General features: G+C 30.7%; 1 protein-coding gene across 12 annotated transcripts in view; it reads left to right on the top strand.

The window, feature by feature from the left end:
* The window catches only part of LOC118194583 (inositol polyphosphate-5-phosphatase A-like), a 162,289-nt gene that overhangs the window by 51,272 nt on the left and 88,048 nt on the right, over positions 1 to 22,969 (top strand). For all 12 annotated transcript variants that reach the window (XM_085807462.1, XM_085807463.1, XM_085807470.1 and 9 more), the window contains 3 exons: positions 8,218 to 8,305; positions 13,593 to 13,656; positions 16,884 to 16,987. In XM_085807462.1, coding sequence (XP_085663588.1) covers positions 8,218 to 8,305; positions 13,593 to 13,656; positions 16,884 to 16,987 — 256 coding nt within the window. The remainder of the gene's footprint in view (positions 1 to 8,217; positions 8,306 to 13,592; positions 13,657 to 16,883; positions 16,988 to 22,969) is intronic.

Genomic DNA, 22,969 nt, shown 5'->3' on the forward strand with positions numbered 1-22,969 from the left:
TCAAAAAAAAATGAACTGCAGGCTATTCAGTAATTCTTTAAGTGCCCTGAAGTGATGCAAATCCAAGAGGGCAAGGTCTTGAATATGGGGGTGGGTGACACAAAACATCTCATCCATGATCAGTATGTTTTCATCTGACATTCATCGAAATGTTGGGCCAATCATAGTTGTGATGGAAGACACCTCAAAGATTGGTCACTTTTGGGCTCTTTACATTGATTTTTGATATTAAAACTGCCATTTAGAAACAGTATTTTTCTGAATTTGTCTGATTTGGTCTCTCCGTGCACAAAGCGTTAATTTTTTTGGATGCAGAGCCCTTTTGATGTTACTAACCAAAGGCGATATTTTGACTAACCTCATGATCTTTCTCATGTAATGTTGCATAGTATCCACTTTTCATCTTCAGTGATAAGCTGTTTAAAAAAAGGTGCTTTATTATTTCTTTTCAGCAGAGAATCACATGCGAAAACTCTAGCAATCATATTCTGCTCTGTTGAAAGAGTGGGGCACCCATAAATCATAATGGTTTACATACCCACTTTTCTTCATATGATCTAAGCAGTAAAGTCGCTGAACACTGGTAGTTCGGTCCGAGGTTCGAATCCTGCGAATGGGCTGGCTGCATGGGCGTTTTCGTGGTTTTCCCCATGTGTAACGTGTATACGAGCCAGTCTCCCTTAGAAAGTTCACGAAGGCATCCCTCCCCTTAGGCAGATAGCACTAGTGTGCTTTGCCATAATTAAATAAACCAATCTTCGTATGATCATGTACTGCACTTTTTTTGGAATATTTAGTCTGTCTGATAGGTACTGAGATATACAACTTGGGTTTTCAGCGGCAACTTCTTTTAACAGGTTATTGTTTACAGAGGATTTATGCCAAGATTACGCATCATCTTCAGAGCTGAAATTTACAGGCTTGTAGTTCTCAAACTACCTTGGAACTGTGTCATAAGAAACAGCACACATTTTACTCACAATCTAATTAGCATTTTTTCCATTTTAAAATAAATGAGCATAATAGGAAAAAATGAACTTATAAGTTCTCTATTCTTAACACTGTTCTGAAGAAAAAAAAAAAAAAAAAAAAAAAAAAAATGTGCCCAGCACATTCTAGGTTAAGTTAGGTTATTTAACTACGGCAAAGCCTCGAGGGCTATCTGCCTAAGGGGAGGGATGCATTCATGGAGGACTTTCTAAGGGAAACTGGCAATGCGAATAGAAAAGATCGTATTTGAACATGTCCACTTTGATCAAAGTTACTCAGTATCAGAAGTAACAAAATAATAAGAAAGCATACTTCAAGCAGAATTTTTCAGATAACCCAATATTAACATCAGAAACCTTTTTATATTATAAACTTGTATATTATCTTAATTAGTATAAATGCAAACATTGTGTTCAGTTTGTGTATGGTCCCTGAATATGATTTCAAACATGGAAATTAAATATCTGGGTCAATTTTTTGTATCTGAATTCAAAATTTTATTTTTTATCATTATGAAAAGTGTGAAATAATCTTAAATATAACTGTAGCGATCCAGGATTTGTATAAAAAATTACATTATACAAGTTTTTACATAATTAATTTTTCTTGAATTCAAAAATGTTTTATGTAATAACATGGTTGCAGTAGCACATGAAAGTTATTTGCTATCAAAATTTTAGTGTTTATGTGTAAAATGTCATATTTGTACCTTTATTGGCAAAAGCAATTTCATGGACAAACATTGGGTATATTCTGCTGTAACTTTGATTTTCAAAAACTCAGCAAATTTTGCACATTGTTGATGGCAATGTTCTAAGCATGGCCAATAACATATTATAAACGTGAAAGTAATATATCTGAATTTCCTGTATGGGAATATCAGGTTTTATGAAAATTTTAATTCAGAGTTAAATAATAATTAAAAAGTAAACTATCTGCAAGATTGCATTTTAACTAAAGATAAAAGATTTTAAACTAAAAAAAATTAAGAATATTTTTGCTGTAAAATAATATTGTTTAATGCTTCTACGCACTAAACCAGTAAAATCCGAAGATATTTTTAAATGAGTGTTTAATAAGTGCTAATTATTAAATCTTCTTTATCATGTCAACTAAAATATATAACAAAAATCAGAAGTTGAAGGAAAGGATATATGTAATAAACACTAGAGAAGTAAATTTTAATGTAGATTAAAAGTTATATAAAGAATGCAGATAAAGTAATTTGAACTCTGAGATATTTTTGTATTGCGTTAAACATACATACATAGTTTGATAGCAAAATAACGATCAGAATATGAATTATCTGAAACAGAATGAGTTGAACAATGCAGAAGTAAATAAGAATAAAAAAGGTGAATTTATCGATTAATAATAGGTATTGTCTATGAGGTATTGTCATGCCGGGAATGGATGGTGAGGCAGTGACCTGTAGAAGCTTGGAGAGAAGCACTGTGCAGGATTACTATGAAGTTTTCTTTTCTTTGCAGCATAAGAGTTGCATAAATGCATAGAATTTGAAATTCTTCAAAATAGTTTTAAATACATATATTGTTTCTTTCTGCTTATGCTGCCTTTAGTTTTGCAACTGTTAGTCATAAACTTCTTGTAACAGAACCATATTAAATGATACAGTTATTCCCCCCTTTTTTCATTTTTAAACTTCAAAAATAAATTTATAAAGTTAAAAATAAAAGTGTGCAGATTCACATGCTGGAGCCATGGTTAAAAAAATAAAGGAGCTCTCACAGATGACCTGTCTGTTTTGTCAGCTGGAGCTGGAAAGGATCATTTAATCACGGTCATCTGTTTTATGGGTTTCTGCAGGATTTCTGTACTCAGAGTTGATGTCCAGATGTATGGAAGATGGAAAAGAAGGTGTCTCGTGCAGCATGGTTTTATAGTGATTTCCTGCATTTCTCTGATTTTTAGCCCAGAGGGTTTGGATATGATTTGACTTTGTTGCATTTAATTATTGAACATGAATACTTGGTGAAGAATTTAACCAAAAATTTGCTATTTTCTCTAATGAAGTGGCTGGCACAGAAACTGGAGATAGCTTTTTTATGTTAAGTAATCATTGTTGATAATTTTCTGGATGTTGAGTCATATATTGCATTTCTGTGCTAGTATCTTTGCTACAATTTGGAATAATATATATATGTCTGAAGTATCTACTGTGGCAATGTCTGATTTATATGATTTCAACGATTTCTAGATTGATGGGACTAGGTAACGGAAAGTTTATAATCAAATCTTTTAAAGCTGGAGTACATAGGTGGAGTGATTTGGTACTAGGGAGAAATTCCAATAAATTTGCTATTATTTGATGTCCAGATGTATGGAAGATGGAAGAGAAGGTGTCTCGTGCAGCATGGTTTTATAGTGATTTCCTGCATTTCTCTGATTTTTAGTCTGTTTGTATGCAGAGGATTTGGGTAGCATCAGTAACGACTTTTTTTTTTTACAGGTGATTGTAGAAGCTGGTTTTCTTTTTCTTTTTATGGTTGAGTTTTTCCTCACAATTGAGAGTATATCTGTTGTTTTTAAACACTTTTCATATGTGATTATATTCAGTTTCTTAAAACTGGTGTGGAACAAAAATTGTTGACTTATTTTAAGTAAAAGGCAGCTGTTTTAAGCTTTTATTTTTACTTAAAATGTAACTCTATTTCTAAACAAATTTTATAAAAATTGGGAAATTATAAAAATTGGGAATTTATAAAAATTTAATAACAAAGTCTTTACATGCCCTCTGCTCCCTATGATTATGTTAGTAAAGATTTACACGCATTATAAAGAATATAGCATTAATTGTGTAACTCAAATATGAAAAAAAAATTACTTAGATATTTAATTTCTGAGATGATTATGACATACAATGTCAGCGCAGTTTCAAAAGTTCGGCTAATTTGAAAATTTTAGTAATTTTCTGTAAAGTGATTACAGACTCCTTGAGCAGATGCTGACAAAGTATCTACTGTGCAAAGTACTGACAAAATACTACTACATTCTAAGCCTTGTATGATATGTGTTTTATGTTGCAGTAGTAAGCTGCCCCTGATTTGCATTGTTCATCCTGTAGTTTGCTTTGTATGATGAATGAAACAAAGTTTAATAAATACAAAAGTCAACAATGTCACATCATGATATAGTTTATGCTGCCCTGATCGGTATAATATTTAGTAGTCCTGGCTTCTGTATATTTTATTGGGTTTGAATCCTCTGGGAGGCATGATGTTTGTGTGTGTGGCTTTGACGTTATAAATATATGGTGAGCTGAAGTCCTGTTGAGAGGCTTAGTGATTGGGAAAGAGGGGTGGGATGTCTTGAGACCTTACCCTTGGGGGTGATCTCCATGAAATTCGGGACAGAACTGAGTGAAGTCATCCTGTGACCTATTATGCTGATAAAGGCCCATGCAATTTTTAAAAAATTCAAAGATAACTGTGGTTTTAATATGAAAAAACACTTTAATTGCAGATATTTACAAAATTTAGAAGCAGTAGATATACAAAAATGATAAAGCTTATTTTCAAAACATAAAACTTATCATCAAAAGATTAAAGCTGCTATACAAAATGCTGTTTAGTGGAACTGACCTGGAATGGTGTATAGCAGGTGTTGGCAGCCTTTTTTTGGCTGTGGGTCAAAATCAGCCACAATGTGTCTATTAAGAAGATGTTTTGGGTCAGTGGTGTTTTCATTTTAAAACCATCAGTTTTGGTGAATAATAAGTTTGATTGAGAAAATAATTCTAATATGCTTTAAACTTTAAACATAAAAATTAAACTTAATTTTTAATTATAAAAACAAACATAAGTGAATTTCATTAGTAACATTTTAATAACAAAAGCATCTGAATTTTTGGTGTTTAAGCTCTGCTTGTTCTTACTTAAAATAAATTTCGTGTGTGAAAATATTTGCTTGCATTTATAAGTTAAACAAAATGTCAACTTTTTCGCTACTGAAGTCATTCTTGCACTACTGAACATATCAGAGTGGATTAGGAGAATTGAGCTAACAATAGTATTAATGTTCTCAGATGTCATGGAATTATAGAACAGCACAGCCAAACTTATCGATTTCTTCTTGAAATTATACTACAATTTAAATTTAAAAATAAAAATGTGTCTTCTTGATTGGAACTTTGTAATCAAACAAAAATGTTATTGTTATTTAGTTTCAATTAATATTTTTATGTATTCTTCAAGTGTTTATTTCATATTTGCCTTTATATATTAACCTTATTTCTGAAACTGAAGTGGGTTGCTTGGTGACCTGTGGGTCATAGAAGGCCCAGACCTGGTGTATAAAATTGTCATCCTTTTTCATGAAAGTGCCTGCTGTCACAAGGGCCAATTTGAAAGTTTTTCCATATGGTCATTATAATCCTGGTTTTTGGTATCTGTGTTTAGTATCTTTGTCTCCTGTGTCATTCAAATTATTGTCTGCTTCATTTTAGTGGGCTTGCCCCCCCCCAAAAAAAAGCCATATATGAGTAATAATATGCAAGTTAGATAAAAAATTGCAGCCTTAACTTTTAGTCTCAGCAGCTATGCAGTTCTTTCTGAAGAAGTACAGAATGGCCTCAATGAAGGCAATGATGCCTAGATGCATGAGGAGTTATAGTTTTGGTGGTTTTTGAACTTTTCATTGCTATATTTAAAAAACGGTCTTGGTTAGCTTTGAACCATTTTTCTGAATAAGTATTAGATGAGAAATTTTACATATTCTGGATGTTTTAGAGGTGAAATATTTAGAAGAAAACTGGGAATGCAAATATTTTCTCGCTAAAAGTTGGAGAATAGAAAAACTAAAATAATTTAAATGGACTGAATTTCATTGTTTCCTTTTGTTTTTTTGGTGGGGGTTAGCACTCATTACCTTTTTTCTTATAGCTTAGAAACCAGTAGAATATAGCTAAATGTTCTAGAAGAATTGGCAGAATTGGTAGAAAAATAAATTACAATAAATAAATAAAAATATAAAATGTATCATAAGGGCAAAAATTTTAATGCCTCAGTTTAAAATATTTTTATAATGAGTTAAGCCATCATGTAATTCCTTTTTTATAGCAATGTTTTTAATTACATAAAGCAATGAAACGGTGCTTGAAAATTTTTCATCATTAACATATTTTCAAAAAACTTAATTTTATGGAATGCCTTTGTGTATTCCTTGTGTTTCCTTGAATATCATATCTTTCTTTACGGCCATAAAGACTGTTCATCATTTAATACAGCTTTCATGAGTTACACATGTAGCTTGAAAGGTGCAGGTAGAAAATTATAGAGGATTTATCTTCAGCTTATAAAATTTCTGAGTTAATGAATTGTGTGCTTTTAAAAGATATAGAGGCATGTGGCATCATTCTGGCTGCTGCTATGTAAAGAATATTCTTAACATCAGCATTCAGTATGTTTGGTGACTATAAGGATGTGATCAAAGTTACATTTCAACTATATTTATGTAACATAAAATGAGCTGAAAACTTACCTCATCTGAGAAATCTTGTGAAGAGACCTTGCTTTGATTACAAAAATTAATCTTTATTTATGTATGTTATATTACTCACTTGAGGAATGGACATTAGACATTTTTACTGGTTGTCACTCTAGCCTCATGTATTTCATAGAACATGTTATGTTATAATTATGTAACAGGCAGATGCAAACATTCTTTTAAAATATTTTGCCATTGGAAAGTGGGAAAACTGACTGGATTCTTGTGTCTGTATGATTAGAATTATTTGGTAGTTAAGGAGAGTAGGTTCATATGATTTTCAGCAAAATAATGTATCTTGTCAAAGACTTCCACATGACCACACACTTACCAGATTATTGTCAGTTGAATGCCTATAAAGTTAATCTAAAAAGACGTAGGATCTTTTTCAACCAGTCTGCATGGGGTATGCCTGGCAGTAAAAGTAGAGAAAGCAAAACATGAATGTATTGCTTTTGTTTTAAGCAGAAATGAAAGACTTTGATCTCAAATATTTTGTAACAACTTTGTTTTAGTGTTTATAATATATTTACGTAAAAATTAAATTACTTCGGTGCTATTCTGCTTTGATGTCAGTTTTAGAGAGATTATTCACAGTTAATATTTTGTTCTCTCTAAGTTTCTTGCTAAAGCATCTGTAATAGCATATTGATAAGTAATGAAATGTTATACAGTCAAAAGTCTTTAATCCGGAATGATCTATAATCCTTACCTCAAAGCTACAAACTTTCTGTGCATGCGTCAATGCATAATGTGTTAACGCATTCGCATAATACGTTTACGCATGCGTGTTTAATGTATAACGGACGGTATAAGCTAAGCTAAAATTATCTAATTATCTATTTCAGTTAATGTTGCAGATTGCATTGTTCCTTAATCTTCTAATTGGATCCGGCTTATTATTTTTTGCAGACTGTTAGAGCAATTTTATGAAAGTAAGCTTGAACTTTCGATTATGTCAAAAAGAATTTCCGATTCTGGAGCTACCAAAGGATCTACAAAGCGAAAGCATGTTCCGATGTCCATCAAACAAAAAGTGGAATTGCTGAAAAAATGGATAAAGTCATATCCTTTGATTCTCTAATCATTCTGAAATATGTTTATCAATTTCATGCTGCTCTGCAGGGGAGGGAGGGACGACGCGGCACCAATGAACTGGAAGTTGATCTGTCAGCACTATCCTTATCTTCAGGGCAGATGTTTTTATTTTATTCGGCTTATAATTCCTTACTAAATGTAGTATTTCATCTCGATGTACTCTGTCTTTGATATGATTTAAATCAAATTCCTCGTCATTATAAATATCACGAATACGCATCAAATAGTTTCCTAGTTGCAATTTTCTAATTTTGACTATGCGTAATGTATGCTTTACGCATGCGCACATTGAAAGAAATGTTTAATAAAGTAAACAAATAAATATAAAGCTTTTTTTTTGTAAATTTTGATACCCTTTAGATCATAATTGCTCTTTATTTCGTAAATTACGGTTTCATATTTTTAATTTTATAATTTCTGCATGCCATCTTACCAGATTTAAACTGATAATCTATAATCCGGAATCTCTGAAGTCCCGACGAGTCCAGATTAAAGACTTTTGACTGTAGTGTTTTTACATTAGTTGTAGAAGTTTTTTTATTTATTCCTTTCAGTAAAGTGTGTGTGTAAGTAAAGTGTTCCGTTCAGTAAAGTGTTAAAGTGTATATAATTTATATTTTTTAGAGCTCTTATGACCAGTGAAGAGCTCTCTGCTTTTGGTCAATTAAGGATATTTCTTGATGAAGATAACAGATGTCCAGAAAAATATACAGTAAGAAACATAATCAGTTATTTTTGTAAGCCTTAAAAATGCTTTCTATTAAATTCTTTGTTGTCATTAGATATTTCTTTTTTTAAAAGCATTTTCATAACAAATCTTTGGTTCTTATTCTGCATGAATTTAATCCCACTAGTTTCTTGCATTCAGCTGTGTGCTTTATTCCAATTTTTATTCAGAAAAAAGTAGTATTTGATTAGATAGCTGGCAAACATATTTCTAGAGGACTATGAATTACTAAACTCTTGGTGTATTGTGGTAATACTGAGGAACATGCTTATGGTTAACTAAAAATCATTTAATCTGAGACAAAAACACTGCAAAATAGAATTACCCATATTATAATACAAGTAACAGAAAAATACTAAGCAGTTTATCTGTATTTTCACCTAACCAATCTTCAGGTTTTTTTGACCGTGTAAAATTAAATCATCATTAAATTAAATTAGTAATAGATCACACTTCAAATCAAGAAGAATAATGTATGAACAACACTTGTTTTTCAGTTGGAGTTGTTATGTACCAAATTTTGGCTGTGCACTTGATTTATTTCTATAAATGAGCAATTTTAACTAATAGTGTTCATATGTTTCACAGTACCTACAACTAATTTATATATTTTGCATAAAAACACTTTCCTAAAACTATGATATCATAAGCTATCACTTCTTGTCTCAAGCATTTTTCTTCTCTTGTATCTTCCATAGACAGTTTGGTTTTATGTTGGTCATTTGCGACATTAATTTTTCCATCATTTCCAAATAAACAGACATTTTTTTTTTTTTTAAGGATAGGATCAAGTTAATCTACCTCTGTGTAATTTGGAGTTGACTGTAGTAGCAAAGTTATGTAAATAAGATCTTCATGTTATGTGAAAGATTATTTAGCTGTCTTTAGTTATAGTTAACTAATGGCTATAATTGCATTTGTTGGAATGGAAAAGTAACCCTTAACCCTTTGACAAACAACGAAATCCAGGAGATATCATTGATTTGATGTGCCATTGTAGACTTTGATATCTCCGAGATGTCAAGAACTGTCTTCGGTGAATGCCGCATATTATTTTTGTTTAAAATTTATTGAAATTAATTTGAATGTAAATTTGAAAATAAAATGGTCTGTTTCTAAGTTGCACATGAGTGTCCAAATTAAATGGTATTCTTTAGATGCTTTATTTGTATGTCAAGGGGTTGACGCTTATTTTATTTGTATGTCAAGAGGTTAATGTTATATTTTAATATATGAATAAGAATTATTTATTTAAAAATGGTTTGTTTTATTGTGATTTAACCTTTTTAAGTAAGTGAAATTTAATGAGAGTATTAAAGGACTTGCATTATATCCAAATCCTGTGATTTCAAATGAAGGAAATTGTATTTTTAAATTTCTCTGATTTTAAAAAAGTTTAGATTTTGCAATATTAATTTCACACTATTATGAGATCTGAATTTACTGTAGCCGTTTTATTTGGAAATAAGATGTCTGTCAGAAAAGAATTACTTTTAATCTTTAATGAAAATTTACATTTCAGTATTTTCATTATAGTCTATTTTTTTTTCATTTAAATATTAGAGAAAAATATCTGTGCTCTGAGCATGTCTTTTCATCCTTACAATATACCGTATTTCTTCATGTAGTCCCCCCTCTCCTATTTTCCTCCTAGCTTTTTAGCACCTGATTTTGAAGATTTAAAAAATATTTGCATGATTTCCTTTCCTTGATGCATTCAGAGAACAAGCTTCCCTAAATTTTAACCCTCCGAGCATTATGGTTTAGCCCTGAAATTTCAAATTTCCTCAAAATGTCATGAATAAATGGTAATTTCATAATTTTAAATAAAAATTGACTCTTTAATTTTGTACCTTGATTCCTTTTCTTCCAATATACATCCAAACTGAAATCAGATATGCTAAAAGCTAGGAGAAATTTTCATGTATAATGAATATAGAAGCCTTCTGTACTATATACAGCCTTCTATATGGAATTTTCCGGCCGTTACGCTCAAAGGGTTAAAATGGATTCTTCCACTTGGCGATTGTTTTCATTTATGCAAATCCTTAGAAACTACTTATGAAGGTCACACTGAACCTTTCCCTTAAATTTTTAATCCATTGTTCCCACCAAGCCAGTTTTCAGTAGCCGGTTTCTAGATTTGTGATCTTAATTAATTGTCAGTTTATTCGGTTTTTATAGAAATTATGATTAAATAAAGTAAATTTGCAAAAATATTTTTTAGTATTTTGTTGGAACAGGTAATGAGTATAACTTGACCTTTATCTAAACTTATCTAAATGTTTCAAGTGACAAAAAGTGAAATTTTTAATTTGTAACCTGAAAATATTTATTGTAAAGTGAATGCGAGTTTCACTTTACAAGTTTTTAATTTCTGTTTTAGTTATTCAGTCATTCAACCATTTCTGAATATACATATATGTTATTGTATATGTGGTAAATGCATAAATTAAAGAAAATAAACAATCAAAGAGGTAAAATTCACAATTTTTGCCTTGTTGCTGTTTAAATCTTTTGTTTAACTTAGACAATTATAGTTTTTTTACTATTAAATTTTATAGTAAAGCAAAAGCAGACAGAGCAGTTTATTAATTTTAAAATAAATCAATTAATTAGTTCAATATTTTTAATAAATAATAAAAAATTTAATAAAATAATAACAAAAAATACAATAAAATAATTATAAATAATAAATGTAATAATAGAAATATTTATTTTCTACTCACCATAAATTTGCGGGGGAAATAGGTTAATTTTTTAAATTAAATATTTCATTAAAAATATGCTGGTCAGAAGTTTTGAAAAGGTAGCACCACTATATTGAATTTCATGCCAGACCAATACAAGGACCAACTAGCTGCAGTTTAGCAAACATTACAGTCAGTCAGTCTGGTTTCAGTCAGCTGCACATTCAGCTTCTCTAATTATTTATGGATGATTTGAGGCCTAATGAGTAGTAGAGAAAACAATAAGAATGCATGAGACTCAAGTTATAGAGAAGTTAAAATGAAGATATCTTATTAGGTACTGTAATGTTGCTATGTATTTTTCTTGGAATGTAGGTTTCTTTTAAAGAAATAATATTGTGATAATTACATGTTGTTTATCCATGACTACTCTTTTTCATTTCTTATGTTCTTAGCTGTAGCTGCATCCTTTGGAAATGAAATTATTCACATTATTTTCCTCTCCCCCCTTTTTTTGACTGATACAATTAGTAAAAGAAAAAGGGGAAAATATGTGAGGAAACATAGTATGTTATTTTAATTATATTGATGTTTCATAATTTAGTTTTGTCAAATAAAGCATTTGAGTGCAAAATTTAAAAAAATTATTGTTTTGAAGGTTTTCTGAATTTTACAATAATTTCAGTTGTAAATTTTATAAAATTTAAAACTGAAATTTAATTTTAGTTTTCTTACAGTATTTATGGCTGTGTCATTCTATTTTTTGTTAGGAGATTTCAAACTTATGTATTTATTCATTTAAATTTTTTCTAAAGACTACTGTTACATTTTATGAGGAATATTTGGAATATTAAACCTTAGTAGAAGTGCTTTTCTTGAAGTGAATCTTTGACCTGCTGTGTAAAGGATAAACCAAGCATGGGGAACATCCAAGTCCAAATTTAATTTAATCAAGTTGCCTCAAGTTGTAATTTTGTATGTACAGAAATTTATATATATACTTACACTGTACAGTTTCGATAATCTGCATACTTTGGAACTAATGGTTGTGCAGATAATAGGTTATAACTTTCTGACTTTTGTTTACATTTTGCTCTTTCTAATTTCTTTATTATATATACAGATTATTTGCTCATGAATAAGTAAAATGCACTCATACCTTAATTATTTTTGAATACAGATAGATCTGTTCTTGAAAACCGGTACAAGTGTCGAAAAACATAATGAAGAGATAAAATAAGAAAATATTTTAAGGAATTGAAGAATGCTTTTCAAAATATGCATCCAAGAATTTTATTGAAAAGAAAATTGCATCTTTTAAAGTTATTTTTACACTCTTAAATGAGAGAAAAAGATGATTAATAAAAAATTACAAATAACTACACAGCTTACAAACACCCCTTAATAAGGCTTTCCCTAAATTGAATCTGTTTGTTGATTTCAATATTATGTTCTGCGTAGGCACATTTTGATTAATAATACTACCAGAAGTACTAGAGTTAAAATTTTGAACTATAGAAAATCTCTCCCTTCTTTAGGCTCTTTTTCTCTATCATATTTTCTAATTTTAGTGCTAGAAGAAGCTTTACAAGAGCTGTTTTCAAAAGCATGTGTGTATTCTTCCACTGATGTAAACATGCTCATTTTGTGGAATGTAAGCAAATCAGCTGTGAAGAGCAAAGTGGCACTGAAAACACACATAAGAGAATTTTTGGAAATGTCACATAATTTTAGAGTGTCATAAATTTGTATGCTTAGTAAATTCAAAATTGATAACAACAGTGGAGTATGTACCCCAAAATAGGGATTTATATGAAGCAAAAAAGTATTCAGCAAGGGGTTTGGTCCTGTAGTTGTTCTTCATTTCTTGCACACTTGTCCTCAAGGGGTTAAAGAAGCATTGTACTGCAGTTTCTTTCTTTCCTTCTTTATTTAATTAGCGAAAAGGCAAATTGCTACTTTTTATTTTTATGCACATATTGCTTAAAATATTTTTACAATACTCTTTTATTCTAAAGTACTTATCATTGTGATCTCTTGAAAGTGGAATCTGATTTAATGTTATAATGGTATAAAACCTTTTCTTAATGATAAAGCTCATTGTTATGATGTCACTGATTCAAGTCTCATTCTAGACATTGGCTCTTTTTCTATTAAGGTACAGATAGTCATTATTTAAAAAAAAGGCATCAATTCACTATAAGTATAAAGTTGCAGGGCAAATGAAGAAACTTTTAATAAAATCGTAACAGCAGACACCCAATGTTTAATGGTTGGTTACATCAAAAAGTCCATATGATTATCTAAATTTGATGTTGTAGAACATTTAACATGTGTTGTTATAATTGTTGGTAGTTGTCTTTAAGTTCAGTTCTAAGTGGTTCAGAATATTACACAGGAGAGTAGACTTTCTGAAGGAGTGTTCAATTACATGTTATGAGCAAAAATCATGCTTGTTCTCTGTGGTAATCTATCTTGCTTTGATATGCTATTAATTTTCAAGCCTAAGATTATGCTAAGTTGCATATTAGTGTCATTTTTGTATGCTTACTTGTTTTGACAATATTTTAATGTATTTATAGGCACTTGGAAGTTTATATTTTGTACATAACAGCTTAAAGAATGTTCAGATATGGGACTTCCATGGTATGTAATATATTGATACATTAAAAAAAGCAAATTTTTTTATGCTATATGATTTGTTACTTTTTTTAACCTTTTCCAGAGAGCTGGAACATGTATATCCTACATGTTCACTACATTAAATAAAACTCAAAGAAATTTAGTTTACCTATGAAATAAACAAAATTTGCTGTTTAATATAGAGCAGGGAATTGTTTTGTTTTTCTGTTCCTTGCTGAATGAATAGTCGGCTGAACAACTTAAATACATTAAAAGGTAGTCTGTATAAAAGTTTAAAAAAATGAATGAAAGATTAATCACATAAATTTTGGGATGTATGAAAACTGTCTTCACCACTCCATTTTTCCCTGATGTGATGCCAATTTTTAAAATCAGATACATAAGTCAAAAATTGTTAGAGTCTGATACACAACTAAAATACTGTAACAGTTATAAAATTGAAATATTATTACTAAGTGGGCACAAAATAGTATATTAAAATGTACATTAGGGCTTTGAAGAATGTTAATGGAAATTAAGAATGGGTTGCTTGTTATCATGGTGGTGATTATAAATTTGACTGCTGAAATATTCAGTTGAAATAGCATATAAATAGCAATAAAATGCAGATTAATAGTCAAGTTTATCTGCAAGCACCCCAGTTGTTAATTTTGAGTTATTTTCCACCAAAGCATGTACAATGTCCTTTTTGCCAGAAATCTGCCCAGGGTGTGGTTCATCATCGAAATTAAATTCAGTTTTTAAAAAATCTGCTAAATTACTTCTTATTGTGTAGACAGTATATAAAAAATGCATTTTATTTATTTATTTTTTGTTGTAGTTTTAACACATATCCCTTTTTTGATCTCATAACGTGGTGCAAATATAACGCTTCATTCTCTCTCTTGACAGTCTTTTCACTCAAAAATCAATTCTGCAGAATAGTGCCTCTCTTTAAAATAACTCTCCATACTCCTACCTATACCATTGGTGCACCATATAGCCATGAATTAAAGCACTGGTGCTTCTTAGCTATGATTTTACAATTTATGAAAACTGAGAATTAAATTTTATAATTATCCAGTGTTATAACTATCCAATGATCCAGGTGAAAAAACATTGTCTGAAAAACCAGAAATCTTCATTGTATTGTTCATAGAAAGCATTGCCTTCAGCATTGTATATTTATAATGCAGCAGTATTCCGGCACACACCCATTACAACATAGATCAATAGAATATTACAATATGTAAATATTGAGTATAGTGCTTCGATTATTTTAAAGGTTCTGTGCTATTTTTTAAGGTTTGATTCATCTTTGAGTACTATTAAGTATATTAAATAAAAAATATCAATGTTTTTAGTATGCAAAAATAACCATAAATTGAATACAGTACAAAGTCTGAGATCCAGACTCATCAGGACTTTGGCTCTTCTGGATTTGGGATTTTTCCGGATATTAGATCATCAGATTAAATCTAGTAAGATGGCACATAGAAATTATAAAATTGAAACTATGAAATCGTGATTTTTGAAATAATAAAGTATTTGTGATCTAAAGGGTATCAAAATTTACAAAAAAAAAAAAAAAAAAAAAAAAAAAAAAAAAATTAAATTAAATTAAATTAAAATAAAATAAAATAAAATAGTATAGTATAGTAATAGTAATAGTAATAGCATAGCATAGTATATAGTATAGTATAGTATAGCATAGTATAGCATAGCATAGCATAGCATAGCATAGCATAGTATTTATTTGTTTGTTTATTTTATGAAATATTTTTTTCAATGTAAGTTGTTTAAGTTGCTTCATTTTTTTGTGGTAATACTTTCTCTTTAATTCTGTAGACAGACATAATCTCTTGTTTAGTTACATTGTTGAAGTCCTGTGACTGCTGGTCCGAGAATTCCGACTAACTTGTCAACTGAAATTTTCTCTGTTTCAGTAATTTCTCTGTCACTTTCTTCACTACAGGTAGTGGTATTTTCCTGGATCTAGAACCATACTACAGATTTCACCATTCATTAATTGATTGATGATTGAGAAGCATTGTCGTCACAATGGAAACCTTCTTTTATATCATCTTCATTTATTACCACATCTCCACATTTCTTTACAAAATCCGTTAATTGGAAAATTTCACCTTTGTTTTGCAATATCCGAAAACCTTTAAAATTAGCAGCTATCATCATCAAATTTAGCTCTCTTTTACTATACATATTTACATTTTACACTATACATGCTTAAGGCTTATCTGAGTTCTGAATAAATAAATTCCCACATGTACTTAAGCCTTATTGAGGGCCTGCACTAGATATCTTACTGCCTGATGCAGTCTCTGTGGGTCCTAAGTTCTGTGACTCGATGCAACCATATGAGCCCTGGCGCTGGTTCTAGGTTTATGTGAATAACAAATCAGTTATTCTTAATCCAAATAGCCCTAAATGTAATCTTTGAATCTATTAGTATCATGAACAAAATCTGTGTTTAGCATGTGGATAGAAATTTTTGGTAAATTTTTCCTCGTCAACATTTTTAGCGCATTTAACTTAAATCTGTAATCATTGCTGAGCGTAATGTCAACATAAAAGGTTACCATACTCCTTTATTATTCAATTACTAACATAAAAAAATTGCTTAGGCATCTCTACATGAATCATTACTCAAGTTATCATGTTTTGATAAACATGCGGTGATGAAAGGAAAGTATAATAAATAATGATTAACCAGGTTGGTATCAGATCAATGATGGATCTATGTGGAATGTTTCGGTTTGAGATTTATGCCAAGAAGATAGGCAGCAACACAGCCAAATTACTGGTTGTACAAATTTATGCTAAAATGATTATTTCTTCAATAACAAGTTATTTTATTTAGTGTCAAAGTGAAATTAAGAATCGGGACTCTCCACGTTTTATTATGGGGGAAACAATCAAATGCACATGCGCAAAGAATAAAAAAAAATTCCTAAAAGAATAAATTTTGTTGGTGGCTTTGAGGTCCGGAGTTTAGATTATTCCGGACATTGGAGTCCAGATCTCAGACTTTGTGGTGTATTTAATCTGAAGACTAGAAGTTATATTTTATCTCTTATACAGTGAAATGAGTTAAAGTGCTTAAAAAGTGCTCTGCTTTTATGATTTGTTACATGTGTATTTTTATTATAATTAATCATATTTATGTGCACCATTTGTATGCATAGTATATTTTAAATAATATAATTTAAATCATGATATTTTTACTTGTCTAGGGCACAAATACTTACCTTTGACAGGGAAAGAAGTTTATACTGGAAGTATTGAGCATGTTGGAACAAAAGAAAAATCAAAATTTCCCACAGAGATATTTCCTGAGGTAACATTCATTTGTTTGTTTCTGCTTTCTTCATGGGGGGGAACACTGATTGTTTAATAGAATGCAAAGTATTTGTTTTTGTTCAAAATTTTGAAATAAGTACTGTGATATATAAGGGGCAATGTAATGTAGAAAGTGCTATGATACATCTAAAGGACACCTGCTTAAATATTTATCTTTCTCATTTTTCTGCATTGCTTTAATTTTTGAATTATCATATTTAATGATTGAAAGCAGTGCTGATAATATTTTCAAGATTTATATTACATTTACCCCTTCCCATGTCATTTACCTCGATGAAACTTGGGCTCAAGTGTTATGGGTCAGTGCGTGCTAAAAAAGCCAGACTGATGCTTGAGAACAGTCACAATGTGAGCCAAAGCATGAATGCCTCTATTATAGTCAGTTTTGCGCGATACTGCTGGCATGGAAGTAAACTTTAATCCTTCTCCCTTTCATAGTTAAATATATTTTGTAATAAATAACAGTTTCAAAATTATATTTCATAAATAAATAACACTTCAAGTAAGTAAAATTTGGTCCTTCTGCCTTTTGCACATATTATAAATATATTATATTTTTAATAAATATTATATAATTTATATAATAAAGAATTGTGACTAACTCTTGTGGTGTACTGATAGGAACTAACATTGGATTACGACCATGAAATTATGATGTTAATGTTTACTAGCCCAGCGCGTTATGTTTGTTTGGCCCAGCTTTCTTTTCACGAGCCTGAATCATGACTTTTATGTTTGGGACAAAATCTTAATCATGAGTAGTCAGACTCGTTAAAGCACGGGAAGCGGTTAAATAAATATTAATTTTTTTGTAGTTAACATAGTAAATCAAGATATAAAATCTGCCATTTAATCATATATTATATATTTTATGGTCAGGTATTTTTAAAACTCAGTTATTAATAATAATAAACCAGTTAAAATGAATAATTTATGAGAGCTTATCACATGAACCATTTGTTATTAATAATTTCCATCAATCAAGGGAAGTGTAATAATTTTGAGTGTGTTCGTTTTGAGATTTGCCGTTATGCATGAGTGTGTTTTCCTGCATCAACACCTAACAAAATTGCAGATGTACAATAGCTGTGGTGAACACTCAGGTTTGGTTTTGCCTGTTGGCCACAACTGAATAAAATCTACTGTTTCTCCCCTCTAGATGTAGGCACTCGCATTTTTCAGAACACTCGCATATACTTTACATTCAACATTTACAAATGTTCTGTGTTCTGCAATGTCTCAATTTGGTGTTACTTTCATCGTCAGTTGCTAACATACACATAAATGTTTTCAAATTTTCACAAATTTTACTCTCTTTGTAAGCACAGTGGATGATGATTTAGATTTTAGATGGCACATTTTGATAATGGTTTTGATATGCTCAAATCGAAAAAAAGGAAAAAATTATAAGTTTAGAAGGTATAATTCTTTTTTCTTTTTTTGCAAGAGAGATAAGGAAAGTGAAGAGAAGACTTCTGGCAAATAACCAGAAGATTATCATTGACTATCAAGGTATGATATTGTTAAGAATTGGTTGTGTTAAAAAACATATTGCTGCAGCTAAAAATGAAAAAAGACCTAATTATACTTTATGCTTTTCTGGAAGAGAATTTTCAAAAAACTCTTGAGATTCATATTGCAGTTTGCCATGGAGGGTGCAATAGAATGATAAAAATGCTAAAGACAAAATATAAGCAGATTGTGGTCAAAATTGATATATTTAAATCTTTGTGAATCTTGCCAAAAGAAACAATTTGTTCCAAGACAAAGATTTTAGTTTGAATCCAAGGTGTCAAGTTGATCTTACTGACTTATAGTCAGAAGCGAATGGAGACATTAAGTTTATAATGGTTTAACAAGACCACTTAATGTAATTTGTTCAGTAAAGGGCATTAAAAGCAAATTAAGTTACCTATCATCTGTTGGATGTGTTCACAATATGGAGAGCTAAGACTGACAATGGCAAAGAATTTGCTAATAAAAACATTGAAACAAGATATTGAAGAGGTGTTACTTGTTGGGTTTGAAACAAACATACAAAGTGGTCAGAAGGCATAAAGTTTATTCAATTTATGAAAAATGGAGCACATTGCTTAGAAAGAGATCACAGCACGTATGAAGCTATATTTAGCTATAAAGTTAAAGTATGTTTAAGAACCTACTTGCCAGTCAATAGGAATTGAAGATGAAAGAATACCTGGCATTATTAAGAGTCTAAGACTGATATCCATCCTCAGAGAGTAATCTCAGTCGAGGATAAAGATATTTGTGCAATGAATATGGACGTTGAACTGGATGATTTCAATGAATTCTTGGAGGTAGTAACTGTTGCAGATGCAATGAAAAACAGAAATAAGAGTGTTGGGCAAATAGAAAAGAAGCAACATAATTCTGAAGTGGAAAAGAGAAAGAATTGATGAAGTCACAGAAAATATGCAAGAAACTTAGCACTGTGCTAAACTGTCACCAAATGAACAAGAAGAAAACATGTTAGCACTTTTTAAGTTAAAACCTGCAGCTGCTAATATAGGAGAAACCGTTTGGACAAAAATACCTGAGGGTTGGCATGGGAAAGGCTGATAAGGAGAATTCATAGCTGTTACAATTTTTAAACAAAATGAAAATAATTTAGGCTCAAAAAATGGCATTTTAAACCAACTTCTAACCAAAGAATTATTCTACTGTCTGCTAGGAAGCTTTTATTTTAGTCAGTAAAGTTACAAATATTAAAATAAGCAAGAAAACGTGCTCATGAGAAATTTAGGTAGTCAAGGATTTCAATATTGTAATTGCAGAAGTAATGGTAACCCAAATCGCTGCAGTGGAAAAATTCAGAAACCCTCCCTAACTTCAAGTTTCACAGTCGTTAATAATTCGTTAAAAATGAAATAGCAGTGTGTTTATAATGCAATTTATTTGCATTTTTTTGTTGCTGTAAGGTGTTCATAATATAATTTATTTGATGTAATAAATAATGAATGTATCTTACAAATAACAACAGTAATCATTGTTATAAAACATTTTTTTAAAATTGATTGCATTTCACTGCTAAGAAAAATACTGAAGTATGTAATAAATAACAGTAATCATTGTTGTAAAACATTTTTTAATTTCATGCATTTTTGCATAACATTAAAATTTCATTAGAGTTTGGAATTTCTGTTTATTATGCTTAATTATTTGCAGTAACCAAACCCCATTGATGATTATAAATATTTATGAGTAAATGTGATTAGTTTGTGTTATTTATCACATTAACCCATCAACTGGATTGTCATGACGTGATGACCACGCATGCGCAGTTTAGCCGAATGGTCTGCAATGCCTCTCTCTCATGAAACTGACTAGAGAAGAGTAGTTAGTAGGTAGTAGCGAAGTAACGAAGCAAATGTGTTGTATGTCAGCTTAGATGCAAGATACGAAGTGATACTTGTGTGTTCATCGTTTGTACTTATTATTTTTATTTGTGTGTTAATAAAGTTTTGTGCCGTTAAAATGGCTGTTTTATGCAATGCACACAATATGATACGTCTACGGTAGGAAGTAAATACATATCCAGAAGCTACACGCCCAAGAAAAAGAAGGATATGACAGTGGTGTCAGAACAGGAGGATATGTCATTCTGCAAAGTTCATGGATAAATGCGTAAGTGAGTCTTCAGAAAGGTAAGAAATTTGTTGAATTTATTTTGTGGTAAAGTGGAATTCAAGGTTACAAAAATGGCTGAAGAGCTAACGAAATCTAAGAAAGAACGGAAAGTTATGCGTTCAGCCATTACTAAAGTAACAAATGCTATTGAATCATTAATTGCAGCCGGTAACCTTGAAGACCTTGAAGAATCACTGGAAAGTTTAAAAGTAAAAGCTATTTCTTTGAAAGCGTTAGACGAAAAAATTAAAACTTTGACTGATGTTAATGACATTGAAACCAAAATCGAAAGTGCCTTGGAATACGAAGAAAAAATTTCGAAATGGAGCTTTAGAGGCACAAAATTATTGAAAGAAAAAAGAAATAACAATAATTCGCTAGTTTCTAATGATAGTAACAATTTATCTATTTCTGGTGTCGATAAAAGTTCTGATTATAATATTAAATTGCCGAAGATTATGATTGATAAATTTTATGGAAATGCTGAAATGTGGCAGACATTTTACAATTCTTTTGACACGGCAATAAATCAAAACGAAAAACTATCTAAAGTAGATAAGTTCAATTACTTGCTTAGCCTGTTAGGCATCTTTAAAAACAATAGAAGGCTTTTCTTTATCTCCAGAAAACTACGACGAAGCTTTTAAAATTCTCAAGGAGAGGTATGGTTGAAAAGATCTCCTTATTAATTCTTACATACATAAACTTTTAAATTTACGGCCTGTCCGAAGTTCTAATGACATTAATTCTTTGAGGGAATTATATGATACCTGCAACGTACAAGTAAGGTCACTAAATTCGATAGGGGTCAAGACCGAATCGTATGGAAAGTTACTATATCCTTTGTTAATGAAATGCATACCTCAGGATATAACGCTTGATTTTGCTCTTCAAAACGCAGATGAGGAAACTTTTAATGTCGACAACCTCATGAAATTTCTAAAACGGGAAATTGAAAGTCACGAATGAACTTCATTAAATTTATTTTATTCTAAGAGTCACGCTAATTCTCTTGGAAGGCATTCACAACCAAATGAAAAGCGAAACAACTTCCACACTCGGAATTCATTCAACGCCAACAAATTTGGCGCCAGCTATTCCTCTAATGTAAGCAAAATTGCAGTTGTTCGAACTTTCCCTTGCTTATTTTGCGAAAGCAAAAATCATGCTTCGGAAAAATGCGTTATGTCTCCGGAAGAAAGGAAAAAGAGTTTAAGGGCTTCTAATCGGTGCTTTCTTTGTTTCGAAAGGAATTGTAGAATAAAAAATTGCCCTTCTCAATTAAAATGTTCAAAATGTAATTCTAAGTATCATAATATATTGTTGCATGAAGATAAGGAAAGGGTTGCTAAAGAAGAAATTAAGAATAATTCTAACGCCGTAACTGCAAAGATTTCTTCTAAATATTTTACTGCGAATCAAGAGGTTAAAGAATTAATAGATGACTTGCCAACCGTTAAACTTATATGTGATGGTAAATTAATTAATGCAGTAGCAGATACAGGCACGCAATTGACCGTTGTCAAGACCGATATTGTACCAGAAAAATACCGTACGCCACATGGAAGTGTTATCCTCACGTCAGCTTTCGGACAAGCTTTAAAAGCTCCTCTCATTAACCTACCTTTAGTAATATATTCTGAAAATGATAAATTTATGTCACCTATTTTTATAACATGTGCAATGGTGGATAAGTTATGTAATGATTTACTCTTGTCGTTAAGTGCTTTTAATGAGTTAAGGGGAGATGATAAAAGAAAGTTTAATTTTGAATGTAAAAATGTAAACATTGCTACTGATAGTTTCGGTGAAATGCCTTTTCATGAAACTGAAAATTTTGATGAAGTACTTAACCATGATAGGGAAAACCTAATTAATGAAAAATATAATGAAACTGTTAAGAAGATAATAGAATGTTGTGCGCTTGTATATGAAGATACAGGTAAGGATGATTCCAAAGGTAGCACGGGACACAATCAATGTGCTTCGGATTCAGAACTGTTTCGAGTGCAACAAATGAATGACCCATCTTTAAAAACATGCTGGCAAAATGTTAAGAACGGAAGTAATAACTTTATTGTTATTGACAACTTTTTGTATCATAAAGATAAAGTTCTAGGAGAAAGAGTTTACCAGTTGGTTGTACCAAAAGAAAGAAGAAAACAGATTTTGGACTTAGCTCATTCTAGCTTATGGGGAAGCCACCTGCGAACCAAGAAGACAGCTGAACGTTTGAGATATTCGTTCTATTGGCCTGAAATCAAGAAAGATGTAAATGAATACTGCAGTGCTTGTACTTCTTGTCAACTTC

This window comes from Stegodyphus dumicola, chromosome X1 (genome assembly GCF_044657685.1).
Source record: "Stegodyphus dumicola isolate Sdum_Otavi_A_Nest chromosome X1, ASM4465768v1".
Classification (NCBI taxonomy): Eukaryota; Metazoa; Arthropoda; class Arachnida; order Araneae; family Eresidae; genus Stegodyphus; species Stegodyphus dumicola.